Consider the following 13,614-nt stretch of genomic DNA (forward strand, 5'->3'; position numbering starts at 1 on the left):
CTGTTGTGTTCTATTGTGGAAGAGCCTGGAGTGTTCCACTGTTCCATTCCACTGTTGTGTTCTATTGTGGAAGGGAAGGAGTGTTCCAACCGACAGGCAGCAGGGAGAGACATGTTTGGCCTTGGTGATGTCACAGTGGCCCCGTGGCTGACTGGCCACAGGTCAGAGGTCAGAGGCTGAATGGTGAACAACATGTCTACCAGTCCTGTCATGAGGGTTATCCTCAATGTGTCCCAAATGGAATCCTATTCTCTATATAGTGCACTACGTTTGACCAGGGCCCATAGGGCACTATATAGGGACTAGGGTGCCATTTGAGACACTGACTATGTCTACTAGAGCAGGTCATCCTCATTGAGACAAACACCAATTCTCTAGTACCAGAGAGGTCGTATTGGGTCTTTATACACACTTTCCTCTGGTCATGTGTCTTTATACACCCTTTCCTCTGGTCATGTGTCTTTATACACCCTTTCCTCTGGTCATGTGTCTTTATACACCCTTTCCTCTGGTCATGTGTCTTTATACACCCTTTCTTCTGGTCATGTCTTTATACACCCTTTCCTCTGGTCATGTCTTTATACACCCTTTCCTCTGGTCATGTCTTTATACACCCTTTCCTCTGGTCATGTGTCTTTATACACCCTTTCCTCTGGTCATGTGTCTTTATACACCCTTTCTTCTGGTCATGTCTTTATACACCCTTTCCTCTGGTCATGTCTTTATACACCCTTTCCTCTGGTCATGTGTCTTTATACACCCTTTCCTCTGGTCATGTGTCTTTATACACCCTTTCCTCTGGTCATGTGTCTTTATACACCCTTTCTTCTGGTCATGTCTTTATACACCCTTTCCTCTGGTCATGTCTTTATACACCCTTTCCTCTGGTCATGTGTCTTTATACACCCTTTCCTCTGGTCATGTGTCTTTATACACCCTTTCCTCTGGTCATGTGTCTTTATACACCCTTTCTTCTGGTCATGTCTTTATACACCCTTTCCTCTGGTCATGTCTTTATACACCCTTTCCTCTGGTCATGTGTCTTTATACACCCTTTCCTCTGGTCATGTCTTTATACACCCTTTCTTCTGGTCATGTGTCTTTATACACCCTTTCCTCTGGTCATGTCTTTATACACCCTTTCCTCTGGTCATGTGTCTTTATACACCCTTTCCTCTGGTCATGTGTCTTTATACACCCTTTCCTCTGGTCATGTCTTTATACACCCTTTCCTCTGGTCATGTCTTTATACACCCTTTCCTCTGGTCATGTCTTTATACACCCTTTCCTCTGGTCATGTGTCTTTATACACCCTTTCCTCTGGTCATGTGTCTTTATACACCCTTTCCTCTGGTCATGTCTTTATACACCCTTTCCTCTGGTCATGTGTCTTTATACACCCTTTCCTCTGGTCATGTCTTTATACACCCTTTCCTCTGGTCATGTGTCTTTATACACCCTTTCCTCTGGTCATGTCTTTATACACCCTTTCCTCTGGTCATGTCTTTATACACCCTTTCTTCTGGTCATGTCTTTATACACCCTTTCCTCTGGTCATGTGTCTTTATACACCCTTTCCTCTGGTCATGTGTCTTTATACACCCTTTCCTCTGGTCATGTCTTTATACACCCTTTCCTCTGGTCATGTCTTTATACACCCTTTCCTCTGGTCATGTCTTTATACACCCTTTCCTCTGGTCATGTGTCTTTATACACCCTTTCCTCTGGTCATGTGTCTTTATACACCCTTTCCTCTGGTCATGTCTTTATACACCCTTTCCTCTGGTCATGTGTCTTTATACACCCTTTCCTCTGGTCATGTCTTTATACACCCTTTCCTCTGGTCACGTGGCTGACTTTACAGTGACAAGTCAACACTACTGAGCTGTTACAGGTCCCTGGTGTCACAGGGTCAGGTGTAGTTAGCAGCAACATTATTGTTGCTAGTGGTTTAGGTTACATTATACCATTACATCCCCTGGCTCCTCATTAGAGAAAAGCTCTACAGACACGATGCTGAGCGAGATGACCAGGGTAGAGAGAGACTGGACTTTCCCGGCCGGGGGTTTGTGTCCACTCTCCTCTGTCCATGACGTCACCCGTCCAGATGTTTCCCCTGTCTCTAATGGAAAGGCCATCACGCAGGATGTGTCCTGCGACCTACTGACTTCCTGGAGAGTTAGAGGGTGGCTGGGTGGGTGTGTGTGTGTATGTCACAGCTCTCAGGTCCCACAACCCAAACAAAAACATGACAGGGACACTCTCTCTGTTATGCTGTTTTAAGGGTTATTCCACTAAATGAATGCCTTTTGTGTCCCTTTGTTATTTAAAGTAGATATTGTGCACAAATATTGCATTTTTAAAAGCCTGTTATATTAAATGAAGTTCCCTTTATTATACTGTAGACCACATGGACAATTCTATAAACCAGATGTTTCTATATACTGTAAATAAAGACCTGTAGAAGTGTTCCCTCTGTGACTTGACCACATGGACAATTCTATAAACCAGATGTTTCTATATACTGTAAATAAAGACCTGTAGAAGTGTTCCCTCTGTGACTTGACCACATGGACAATTCTATAAACCAGATGTTTCTATATACTGTAAATAAAGACCTGTAGAAGTGTTCCCTCTGTGACTTGACCACATGGACAATTCTATAAACCAGATGTTTCTATATACTGTAAATAAAGACCTGTAGAAGTGTTCCGTCTGTGACTTGACCACATGGATAATTCTATAAACCAGATGTTTCTATATACTGTAAATAAAGACCTGTAGAAGCGTTCCCTCTGTGACTTCTAGGAAGATCTTCACCTCATTATTGTGTTGCTTTGACAAAGTCATTTCTGGAAATGACTAGTTATTAGTTAAACAGGTTCTAAAACGACCTGTTAAGGGGAACTGAACATTTTAATATGGTGAAACTATTCCTTTAAAAAAAGAGTGGTTCTGCTGTTTCAGTCAAATCATGGTTCTGCTGTTCCAGTCCATATTCTGGTGTTTAGTGGTGTAAAAGCAGGTAAACTGGTTCTGCTGTTCCAGTCCATATTCTGGTTCTGCTGTTCCAGTCCATATTCTGGTTCTGCTGTTCCAGTCCATATTCTGGTGTTTAGTGGTGTAAAAGCAGGTAAACTGGTTCTGCTGTTCCAGTCCATATTCTGGTTCTGCTGTTCCAGTCCATATTCTGGTTCTGCTGTTCCAGTCCATATTCTGGTTCTGCTGTTCCAGTCCATATTCTGGTTCTGCTGTTCCAGTCCATATTCTGGTTCTACTGTTTCAGTCCATATTCTGGTTCTGTTGTTCCAGTCAATATCATGGTTCTGCTGTTCCAGTCAATATCATGGTTCTGCTGTTCCAGTCCATATTCTGGTTCTGCTGTTCCAGTCCATATCATGGTTCTGCTGTTCCAGTCAATATCATGGTTCTGCTGTTCCAGTCCATATCATGGTTCTGCTGTTCCAGTCCATATCATGGTTCTGCTGTTCCAGTCAATATCATGGTTCTGCTGTTCCAGTCAATATCATGGTTCTGCTGTTCCAGTCAATATCATGGTTCTGCTGTTCCAGTCAATATCATGGTTCTGCTGTTCCAGTCAATATCATGGTTCTGCTGTTCCAGTCAATATCATGGTTCTGCTGTTCCAGTCAATATCATGGTTCTGCTGTTTCAGTCAATATCATGGTTCTGCTGTTTCAGTCAATATCATGGTTCTGCTGTTTCAGTCAATATCATGGTTCTGCTGTTCCAGTCCATATTCTGGTGTTTAGTGGTGTAAAAGCAGGTAAACTGGTTCTGCTGTTCCAGTCCATATTCTGGTTCTGCTGTTTCAGTCAATATCATGGTTCTGCTGTTCCAGTCCATATTCTGGTGTTTAGTGGTGTAAAAGCTGGTAAACTGGTTCTGCTGTTCCAGTCCATATTCTGGTTCTGCTGTTCCAGTCCATATTCTGGTGTTTAGGGGTGTAAAAGCAGGTAAACTGGTTCTGCTGTTCCAGTCCATATTCTGGTTCTGCTGTTCCAGTCCATATTCTGGTGTTTAGTGATGTAAAAGCAAGTAAACTGGTTCTGCTGTTCCAGTCCATATTCTGGTTCTGCTGTTCCAGTCCATATTCTGGTTCTGCTGTTCCAGTCCATATTCTGGTGTTTAGTGGTGTAAAAGCAGGTAAACTGGTTCTGCTGTTCCAGTCCATATTCTGGTTCTGCTGTTCCAGTCCATATTCTGGTGTTTAGTGGTGTAAAAGCAGGTAAACTGGTTCTGCTGTTCCAGTCCATATTCTGGTTCTGCTGTTCCAGTCCATATTCTGGTGTTTAGTGGTGTAAAAGCAGGTAAACTGGTTCTGCTGTTCCAGTCCATATTCTGGTTCTGCTGTTCCAGTCCATATTCTGGTGTTTAGTGGTGTAAAAGCAGGTAAACTGGTTCTGCTGTTCCAGTCCATATTCTGGTTCTGCTGTTCCAGTCCATATTCTGGTGTTTAGTGGTGGAAAACTGAGCAGGTTGAGAGTAAATGAACAATGTAGTTCAAGAAATAGAGTTAATAAAATATTTAGGGGGTACCGGTACCGAGTCAATGTGGAGGCTATATACAGGGGGTACCGGTACAGAGTCAATGTGGAGGCTATATACAGGGGGTACCGGTACCGAGTCAATGTGGAGGCTATATACAGGGGGTACCGGTACCGAGTCAATGTGGAGGGTATATACAGGGGGTACCGGTACAGAGTCAATGTGGAGGCTATATACAGGGGGTACCGGTACCGAGTCAATGTGGAGGCTATATACAGGGGGTACTGGTACAGAGTCAATGTGGAGGCTATATACAGGGGGTACCGGTACTGAATCAATGTGGAGGCTATATACAGGGGGTACCGGTACCGAGTCAATGTGGAGGCTATCATTACCCTCTGTAGCGCCTTACGGTCAGATACTGAGCAGTTGCCATACCAGGCGGTGATGCAACCATGCTCTCAATGGTGCAGCTGTATAACTTTTTGAAGATCTGGGGACCCATGCCAAACCTTTTCAGTCTCCTGGGGGGGAAAAGGTGTTGTCGTGCCCTCTTCACAACTGTCTTGGTTTGTTTGGACCATGATAGTTTGTTGGTGATGTGGACACCAAGGACCTTGAAACTCTCGACCCGCTCCACTACAGCCCCGTCAATGTGAATGGGGGCCTGTTCGGCTCTCCTTTTCCTGTAGTCCACGATCAGCTCCTTTGTCTTGCTCACATTGAGGGAGCAGTTGTTGGCACCAAACTGCCAGGAGCCTGACCTCCTTAGCATAGGCTGTCTCGTTGTTGTCGGTGATCAGGCCACTGTTGTGTCGTCAGCAAACTTAATGATGGTGTTGGAGTCGTGCTTAGCCACACAGTCGTAGGAGGTGTTTAGTCCCAAGGTCCTTAGCTTAGTGATGAGCTTTCTGGGCACTATGGTGTTGAACGCTGAGCTGTAGTCAATGAACAGCATTCTCACATAGGTATTCCTTTTGTCCAGGTGGGAAAGTGTGGAGTGCGATTGAGATTGAGTCATCTGTTGATCTGTTGGGGTGGTATGTGAATTGGAGTGGGTCTAGGGTTTCCGGCATGATGGTGTTGATGTGAGCCATGACCAGCCTTCCAAAGCACTTCATGGCTACCAAATCAAATTGAATTGGTCACATACACATGGTTAGTAGATGTTAATGCGAGTGTAGCGAAATGCTTGTGGAAATGCTACCGACGTGAGTGCTACGAGGCAGTAATAATTTAGGCAGGTTACCTTCGCTTTCTTGGGCACAGGGATTATGGTGGTCTGTTTGAAACATGTAGGTGTTACAGACTGGGTCAGGGAGAGGTTGAAAATGTCAGTGAAGACTCTTGCCAGTTGGTCTGTGCATGCTTTCAGTACACGTCCTGGTAATCCGTCTGGCCCCACGGCTTTGTGAATGTTGACCCATTTAAAGGTCTTGTTGACATCGGCTACGGAGAGCGTGATCACACAGTCGTCCTGAACAGCTGGTGCTCTCATGCATGCTTCAGTGTTGCTTGCCTTGAAGCAAGCATAAAAAGCATTTAGCTCATCTGGTAGGCTCGTGTTACTGGGCAGCTCGCGGCTGGGTCTCCCTTTGTATTCTGTAAATAGTTTGCAAGCCCTGCCACATCCGACGAGCATCAGAGCCGGTGTAGTAGGATTGGATCTTAGTCCTGTATTGACGCTTTGCCTGTTTGATGGTTCGTCTGAGGGTATTGCAGGATTTATTATAAGCGTCGGGATTTTTGTGCCATGATAAGGTCAGTGACGACAATATCTCAGTGTTGTGCCAAAGTGTTTTCACTGTGGGTGTGCACTGTGGGTGTGCACACGTTATATAAGAAGTCTTTATGCTGAATGTTGGCCTCAAGCAAGGAACACTTTTCATACGTACAGTAGCTTAGATAAAACCTGCCAATGTCTGCACATGTTCATTACCAACGGCTGATCTATGAGCTTCATCATTACATCATGAAGGGGACAGGTGAACTAACTATATTTGTAAAAACTCTCTCTGTTTCTCCCTCTCTCTCTCTCTATATATATATATATATCTTCCCCCCTTCTCTCTTTAGCCATGTGACATCCATTTGACATCCGTGGACAGTTGTATCCAGAGCCCCTGTCTGCTCTGTAACTTCTCCTCTGTCTTCCTCCTCCTCTCCTCTTTCCCCAACTCCTCCTCCTCTCCTACTCCTCTCCTCCTCTCCTCTCCCCAGGCAGGACTGTATCTAATCCTCCTCTCCTCTTTCCTCCTCTCCTCTTTCCTCCTCTCCTCCTCCTCCTCTCCTCTCTCCTCCTCTCCTCTTTCCTCCTCTCCTCCTCCTCTCCTCCTCTCCTCTACTCCTCTCCTCCTCTCCTCTTCCCAGGCAGGACTGTATCTAATCCACCTCTCCACTCCTCTCCTCTCCTCTCTCCTCCTCTCCTCTTTCTTCCTCTCCTCCTCCTCTCCTCCTCTCCTCTACTCCTCCCCTCCTCTCCTCTCCCCAGGCAGGACTGTATCTAATCCACCTCTCCCCTCCTCTCCTCTGCCCAGACAGGACTGTATCTAATCCACCTCTCCTCTCCTACTCCTCTCCTCCTCTCCTCTCCCCAGAAAGGACTGTATCTAATCCACCTCTCCCCTCCTCTCCTCTCCCTTGGCAGGACTGTATCTAATCCACCTCTCCTCTCCCCTCCTCTCCTCCTCTCCTACTCCTCTCCTCTCCCCATAAAGGACTATATCTAATCCACCTCTCTCCTCCTCTCCTCTGCCCAGAAAGGACTGCATCTAATCCACCTCTCCCCTCCTCTCCTCCTCTCCTACTCCTCTCCTCCTCTCCTCTCCCCATAAAGGACTGTATCTAATCCACCTCTCTCCTCCTCTCCTCTGCCCAGGAAGGACTGTATCTAATCCACCTCTCTCCTCCTCTCCTCTCCCCAGGCAGGACTGTATCTAATCCACCTCTCCACTCCTCTCCTCCTCTCCTACTCCTCTCCTCCTCTCCTCTCCCCATAAAGGACTGTATCTAATCCACCTCTCTCCTCCTCTCCTCTGCCCAGAAAGGACTGTATCTAATCCACCTCTCCCCTCCTCTCCTCTCCCCAGGCAGGACTGTATCTAATCCACCTCTCCACTCCTCTCCTCCTCTCCTACTCCTCTCCTCCTCTCCTCTCCCCAGAAAGGACTGTATCTAATCTACCTCTCCCCTCCTCTCCTCTGCCCCTACAGGACTCGGAGTCTCTGGACAGTTGTATCCAGAGCACCCTGTCTGCGCTGTACCCTCCATTCAGTGCCACCGCGTCCACCGTCCTGTGGCAGCTGTTCAGCGTGGTGGAGAGACAGTACCGTGGGGACGGACTCCGATGCCTCATCGACTTCTTACTTCCTGCCAAGAGGATCCTGCAGAGCATCCAGCAAGAGACTTGTGTGAGTGGAGGGGTGGTAGAGAGAGAGAGAGAGAGAGAGAGAGAGAGAGAGAGAGAGAGAGAGAGAGAGAGAGAGAGAGAGAGAGAGAGAGAGAGAGAGAGAGAGAGAGAGAGAGAGAGAGAGAGAGAGAGAGAGAGAGAGAGAGAGAGAGAGAGAGAGAGAGAGAGAGAGAGAGAGAGAGAGAGAGAGAGAGAGAGAGAGAGAGAGAGAGAGAGAGAGAGAGAGAGAGAGAGAGAGAGAGAGAGAGAGAGATGAGTGTGAAATACCTCTGCTGAGAGGGTGAGGGGGAACAACAGAGTGAGACAGAATGGATCATTGTTCATAGAAATCAGACAGAAAGCCATGTAGCCATTCAGCTCTGGAGCCACACAGAAACAGAGAGAAAACTCTGGAAGGAGACAGAGGTTGAGCCCCAAATCGCACCTTATGGCCTACATAATGCACTACCAGATCAAAAGTAGTGTATGGGGAATAGGATGTCATTTGGGACACACCCCCGGCCCTCCTTCTCTGAAAAGAGACCGAAACAGAGAGGAAACTGTGGTCTGCCTGAGAGCCTAGCTACCATCCCTGGGCTCAGGGGTCCAGGTTGTAATCTAACCCTGGCTCTCCCAGCAGCTTTAATTGCTGTGGGTTAGAGAGGGCTCCATGTCTCCATGACCAAAGGCCCTGAAACCTTATTCCTCTGTATTCATCTGCTGTGATTACACTCTGATGGATAGCCTCATAGTCACACAGCCTATTCCTCTGTATTCATCTGCTGTGATTACACTCTGATGGATAGCCTCATAGTCACACAGCCTATTCCTCTGTGTTCATCTGCTGTGATTACACTGTGATGGATAGCCTCATAGCCACACAGCCTAGTCGTCTGTGTTCATCTGCTGTGATTACACTGTGATGGATAGCCTCATAGCCACTCATAGCCTCATAGTTTTACCTCGCTATCTAAGCCTGGTTAGCCACTGAGAAAAACTCCCCGTGCGTGAGAGGCTTTGTGTCAACAGCAATATGATCAGTCGGCAGGCAACGCTGGCTTTTTCAATGCTTTTCCTTCACTTTTACAGCAGTTAAGCCAATGGGAAATAGACAAAAAACGGCACACTATTCCCTATTTAGTGCACTACTTTAGACCAGAGCCCTATTCCCTATTTAGTGCACTACTTTAGACCAGAGCCCTATTCCCTATTTAGTGCACTACTTTAGACCAGAGCCCTATTCCCTATTTAGTGCACTACTTTAGATCAGAGCCCTATTCCCTATTTAGTGCACTACTTTAGACCAGAGCCCTATTCCCTATTTAGTGCACTACTTTAGACCAGAGCCCTATTCCCTATTTAGTGCACTACTTTAGATCAGAGCCCTATTCCCTATTTAGTGCACTACTTTAGATCAGAGCCCTATTCCCTATTTAGTGCACTACTTTAGACCAGAGCCCTATTCCCTATTTAGTGCACTACTTTAGACCAGAGCCCTATTCCCTATTTAGTGCACTACTTTTGACCATAAGGCTCTGGTCAAAAGCAGTGCACTGTACGACATAGTGCCATTTGGGACACAAGCCCTGAGTACTGTTTCTCTACTGTTAAGAGCTCTTTGTAGGACAGTGTCATAGTTTGGAGTTTGGGTTGCGGTTGCTTAGTAACCGGGCCTGAACAGGCAGGTTTCGCTAGCCTCCAGGATTCTGAGGAATCAGCTCCTTGGAATGACGTTGAAAAGAGAACGATGATTCACTCAAGTGCTATGAAAAGAGGGTGCCTCTCTTTAAAAGTGGAATGTGTGTTTGAGCCATTTACACTGCATTCAGGAAGTATTCAGACCTCTGGACTTTTTACACATTTGGTTACGTTACAGCCTTATTCTAAAATTGATTTTAAAAAATCCTCATCAATCTACAAGCAATACCATGATGACAAAGCCAAAAACAGGTTTTGAGAAATTTTTGCTAATTTAATAAGAAATAATAAACACTAAAATGTTCAAATCCTGTCGCTACAGGATTATTTTGCTGTGACAAATTAAGAGCTTACATCTGTGAAGTGTATGTTTAATTTTTTTTACATTTCACCATTATTTAACCAGGTAGACTAGTTGAGAACAAGTTCTCATTTGCAACTGCAACCTGGCCAAGATAAAGCAAAGCAGTTCGACACATACAACAACACAGAGTTACACATGGAATATTCAAAACATACAGTCAATAATACAGTAGAACAAAAGAAAACCAAAAGTCTATATACAGTGAGTGCAAATGAGGTAAGGGAGTTAGGCAATAAATAGGCCATGGTGGCGAAGTAATTACAATATAGCAATTAAACACTGGAATGGTAGATCGGCAGAAGATGAATGTGCAAGTAGAGATACTGGAGTGCAAAGGACCAAGATAAATAAATAAATACAGTATTTGGATGAGGAAGATAGATGGGCTGTTTACAGATGGGCTATGTACAGGTGCAGTGATCTGTGAGCTGCTCTGACAGCTGGTGCTTAAAGCTAGTGAAGGAGATATGGGTCTCCAGCTTCAGTGATTTTTGCAGTTCGTTCCAGTCATTGGCAGCAGAGAACTGGAAGGAAAGGCGACCAAAGGAGGAATTGGCTTTGGGGGTGAACAGTGAGATATACCTGCTGGAGCGCTTGCTACGAGTAGGTGCTGCTATGGTGACCAGCGAGCTGAGATAAGGCGGGGCTTTACCTAGCAGAGACTTGTAGATAACCTGTAGCCAGTGGGTTTAGTGACGAGTATGAAGCGAGGGCCAACCAACGAGAGCGTACAGGTCGCAGTGGTAGGTAGTGTATGGGGCTTTGGTGACAAACGGATGGCACTGTGATAGACTGCATCCAATTTGTTGAGTAGAGTGTTGGAGGCTATTTTATAGATGACATCGCCGAAGTCGAGGATCGGTAGGATGGTCAGTTTTACGGGGGTATGTTTGGAAGCATGAGTGAAGAAGGCTTTGTTGCGATATAGGAAGCCAATTCTATATTTAATTTTGGATTGGAGATGCTTAATGTGAGTCTGGAAGGAGAGTTTACAGTCCAACCAGACACCTAGGTATTTGTAGTTGTCCACATATTCAGTCAGAGCCGTCCAGAGTAGTGATGCTGGACAAGCGGGCAGGTGCTGGCAGTGACCGGTTGAATAGCATGCATTTAGTTTTACTTGCATTTAAGAGCAGTTGGAGGCCACGGAAGGAGAGTTGTATGGCATTGAAGCTCGTCTGGAGGTTAGTTAGCACAGTGTCCAAAGAGGTGCCAGAACTATACAGAATGGTGTCGTCTGCATAGAGGTGGATCAGAGAATCACCAGCAGCAAGACGAACATCATTGATGTGTACAGAAAAGAGAGTCGGCCCGAGAATTGAACCCTGTGGCACCCCCATAGAGACTGCCAGAGGTCCGGACAACAGGCCCTCCGATTTGAAACACTGAACTCTATCAGAGAAGTAGTTGGTAAACCAGGCGAGGCAATCATTTGAGAAACCAAGGCTGTCGAGTCTGCCAAATAAGAATGTGGTGATTGACAGAGTCGAAAGCCTTGATCAGGTCGATGAATACGGCTGCACAGTAATGTCTCTTATCAATGGCGGTTAGGATATCGTTTAGGACCTTGAGTGTGGCTGAGGTGCACCCATGACCAGCTCTGAAACCAGATTGCATAACGGAGAAGGTACGGTGGGATTTGAAATGGTTGGTAATCTGTTTGTTATCTTGGCTTTCGAAGACCTTAGAAAGGCAGGGTAGGATAGATATACGTCTGTAGTAGTTTGGGTCTAGAGTGTCACCCCCTTTGAAGAGGGGGATGACCGCGGCAGCTTTCCAATCTTTGGGAATCTCAGACAATACGAAAGAGAGGTTGAACAAGCTAGTAATAGGGGTTGCAACAATTTCGGCAGAAAGAGAGGGTCCAGATTGTCTAGCCCAGGTGATTTGTAAGGGTCCAGATTTTGCAGCTCTTTCAGAACATCAGCTATCTGGATTTGGGTGAAGGAGGAATGGTGGGGGCTTGGGCGGGTTGCTGTGGAGGGTGCTGGGCAGTTGACCGGGGTAGGGGTAGCCAGGTGGAAAGCATGGCCAGCCGTAGAGAAATGCTTCTTGAAATTCTCAATTATAGTGGATTTATCGGTGGTGACAGTGTGTCCTAGCCTCAGAGCAGTGGGCAGCTGGGAGGAGGTTCTCTTATTCTCCATGGACTTTACAGTGTCCCAGAACTTTTTGGAGTTTGTGCTACAGGATGCAAATTTCTGTTTGAAAAAGCTAGCCTTAGCTTTCCTAACTGCTTGTGTATTTTTGTTCCTAACTTCCCTGAAAAGTTGCATATCACGGGGGCTATTCGATGCTAATGCAGAACGCCACAGGATGTTTTTGTGCTGGTCAAGGGCAGACAGGTCTGGAGTGAACCAAGGACTGTATCTGTTCCTAGTTCTACATTTTTTGAATGGAATGTTTATTTAAGATGGTGAGGAAGGCACTTTTAAAGAATTACCAGGCATTCTCTACTGACGGGATGAGGTCAATGTCATTCCAGGATACCCCGGCCAGGTCGATTAGAAAGGCCTGCTCGCAGAAGTGTTTTAGGGAGCGTTTGACAGTGATGAGGAGTGGTCATTTGATTGCAGACCCATTATGGATGCAGGCAATGAGGCAGGGATTGCTGAGATCTTGATTGAAAACAACAGAGGTGTATTTGGAGGGCGAGTTAGTTAGGATGAGGGTGCCCGTGTTTACGGATTTGGGGTTGTACCTGGTAGGTTCATTGATAATTTGTGTGAGATTGAGGGCATCAAGCTTAGATTGAAGGATGGCCGGGGTGTTAAGCATGTCCCAGTTTAGGTCACCTAGCAGCATGAGCTCAGAAGATAGATGGGGGGCAATCAATTCACATATGGTGATGAGGGCACTGCTGGGGGCCTATGGTCAATAGCAGGCGGCAACGGTGAGAGACTTGTTTCTGGAAAGGTGATTTTTTTAGAAGTAGAAGCTTGAATTGTTTGGGTACAGACCTGGATTGTAAGACATAATATCTTTGCAGTAGATTGCAACACCGCCCCCTTTGTCAGTTCTATCTTGGCGGAAAATGTTATAGTTGGGGATGGAGATTTCAGGGTTTTTGGTGGTTTTCCTAAGCCTGGATTCAGACATGGCTAAGACATCTGGGTTGGCAGAGTGTGCTAAAGCAGTGAGTAAAACAATATTAGGGAGGAGGCTTCTAATGTTAACATGCATGAAACCAAGGCTTTTACGGTTACAGAAGTCAACAAATGAGAGCACCTGGGAGTGGGAATGGAGCTAGGCACTGCAGGATCTGGATTAACCTCTACATCACCAGAGGAACAGAGGAGAAGTAGGATAAGGGTTTGGCTAAAGGCTATACGAACTCGCTGTCTAGCACATTCGGAACAGAGAGTAAAAGGAGCATGTTTCTGGGCACGATAGCATAGATTCAAGGCATAGTGTACAGACAAAGGTAAGGTAGGATGTGAGTACCTTGGAGGTAAACCTAGACATTGAGTAATGATGAGAGAGATATAGTCTCTAGAGACGTTTAAACCAGGTGATGTCATCGCATATGTAGGAGGTGGAACAACATGGTTGGTTAAGGAATATTGAGCAGGGCTAGAGGCTCTATAGTGAAATAAGACAGTAATCACTAACCAGGACAGTAATGGATGAGGCATATTGATATTAGAGAGAGGCA

General features: G+C 45.9%; 1 protein-coding gene across 3 annotated transcripts in view; it reads left to right on the top strand.

Moving 5' to 3' along the window:
* zgc:158766 (uncharacterized protein LOC100009641 homolog) overlaps positions 1 to 13,614 on the top strand; it is an 84,102-nt gene that overhangs the window by 9,633 nt on the left and 60,855 nt on the right. For all 3 annotated transcript variants that reach the window (XM_036936302.1, XM_036936299.1, XM_036936305.1), the window contains exon 2: positions 7,722 to 7,919. In XM_036936302.1, the coding sequence (XP_036792197.1) occupies positions 7,722 to 7,919 (198 nt within the window). The remainder of the gene's footprint in view (positions 1 to 7,721; positions 7,920 to 13,614) is intronic.

This window comes from Oncorhynchus mykiss, chromosome 2 (genome assembly GCF_013265735.2).
Source record: "Oncorhynchus mykiss isolate Arlee chromosome 2, USDA_OmykA_1.1, whole genome shotgun sequence".
Classification (NCBI taxonomy): domain Eukaryota; kingdom Metazoa; phylum Chordata; class Actinopteri; order Salmoniformes; family Salmonidae; genus Oncorhynchus; species Oncorhynchus mykiss.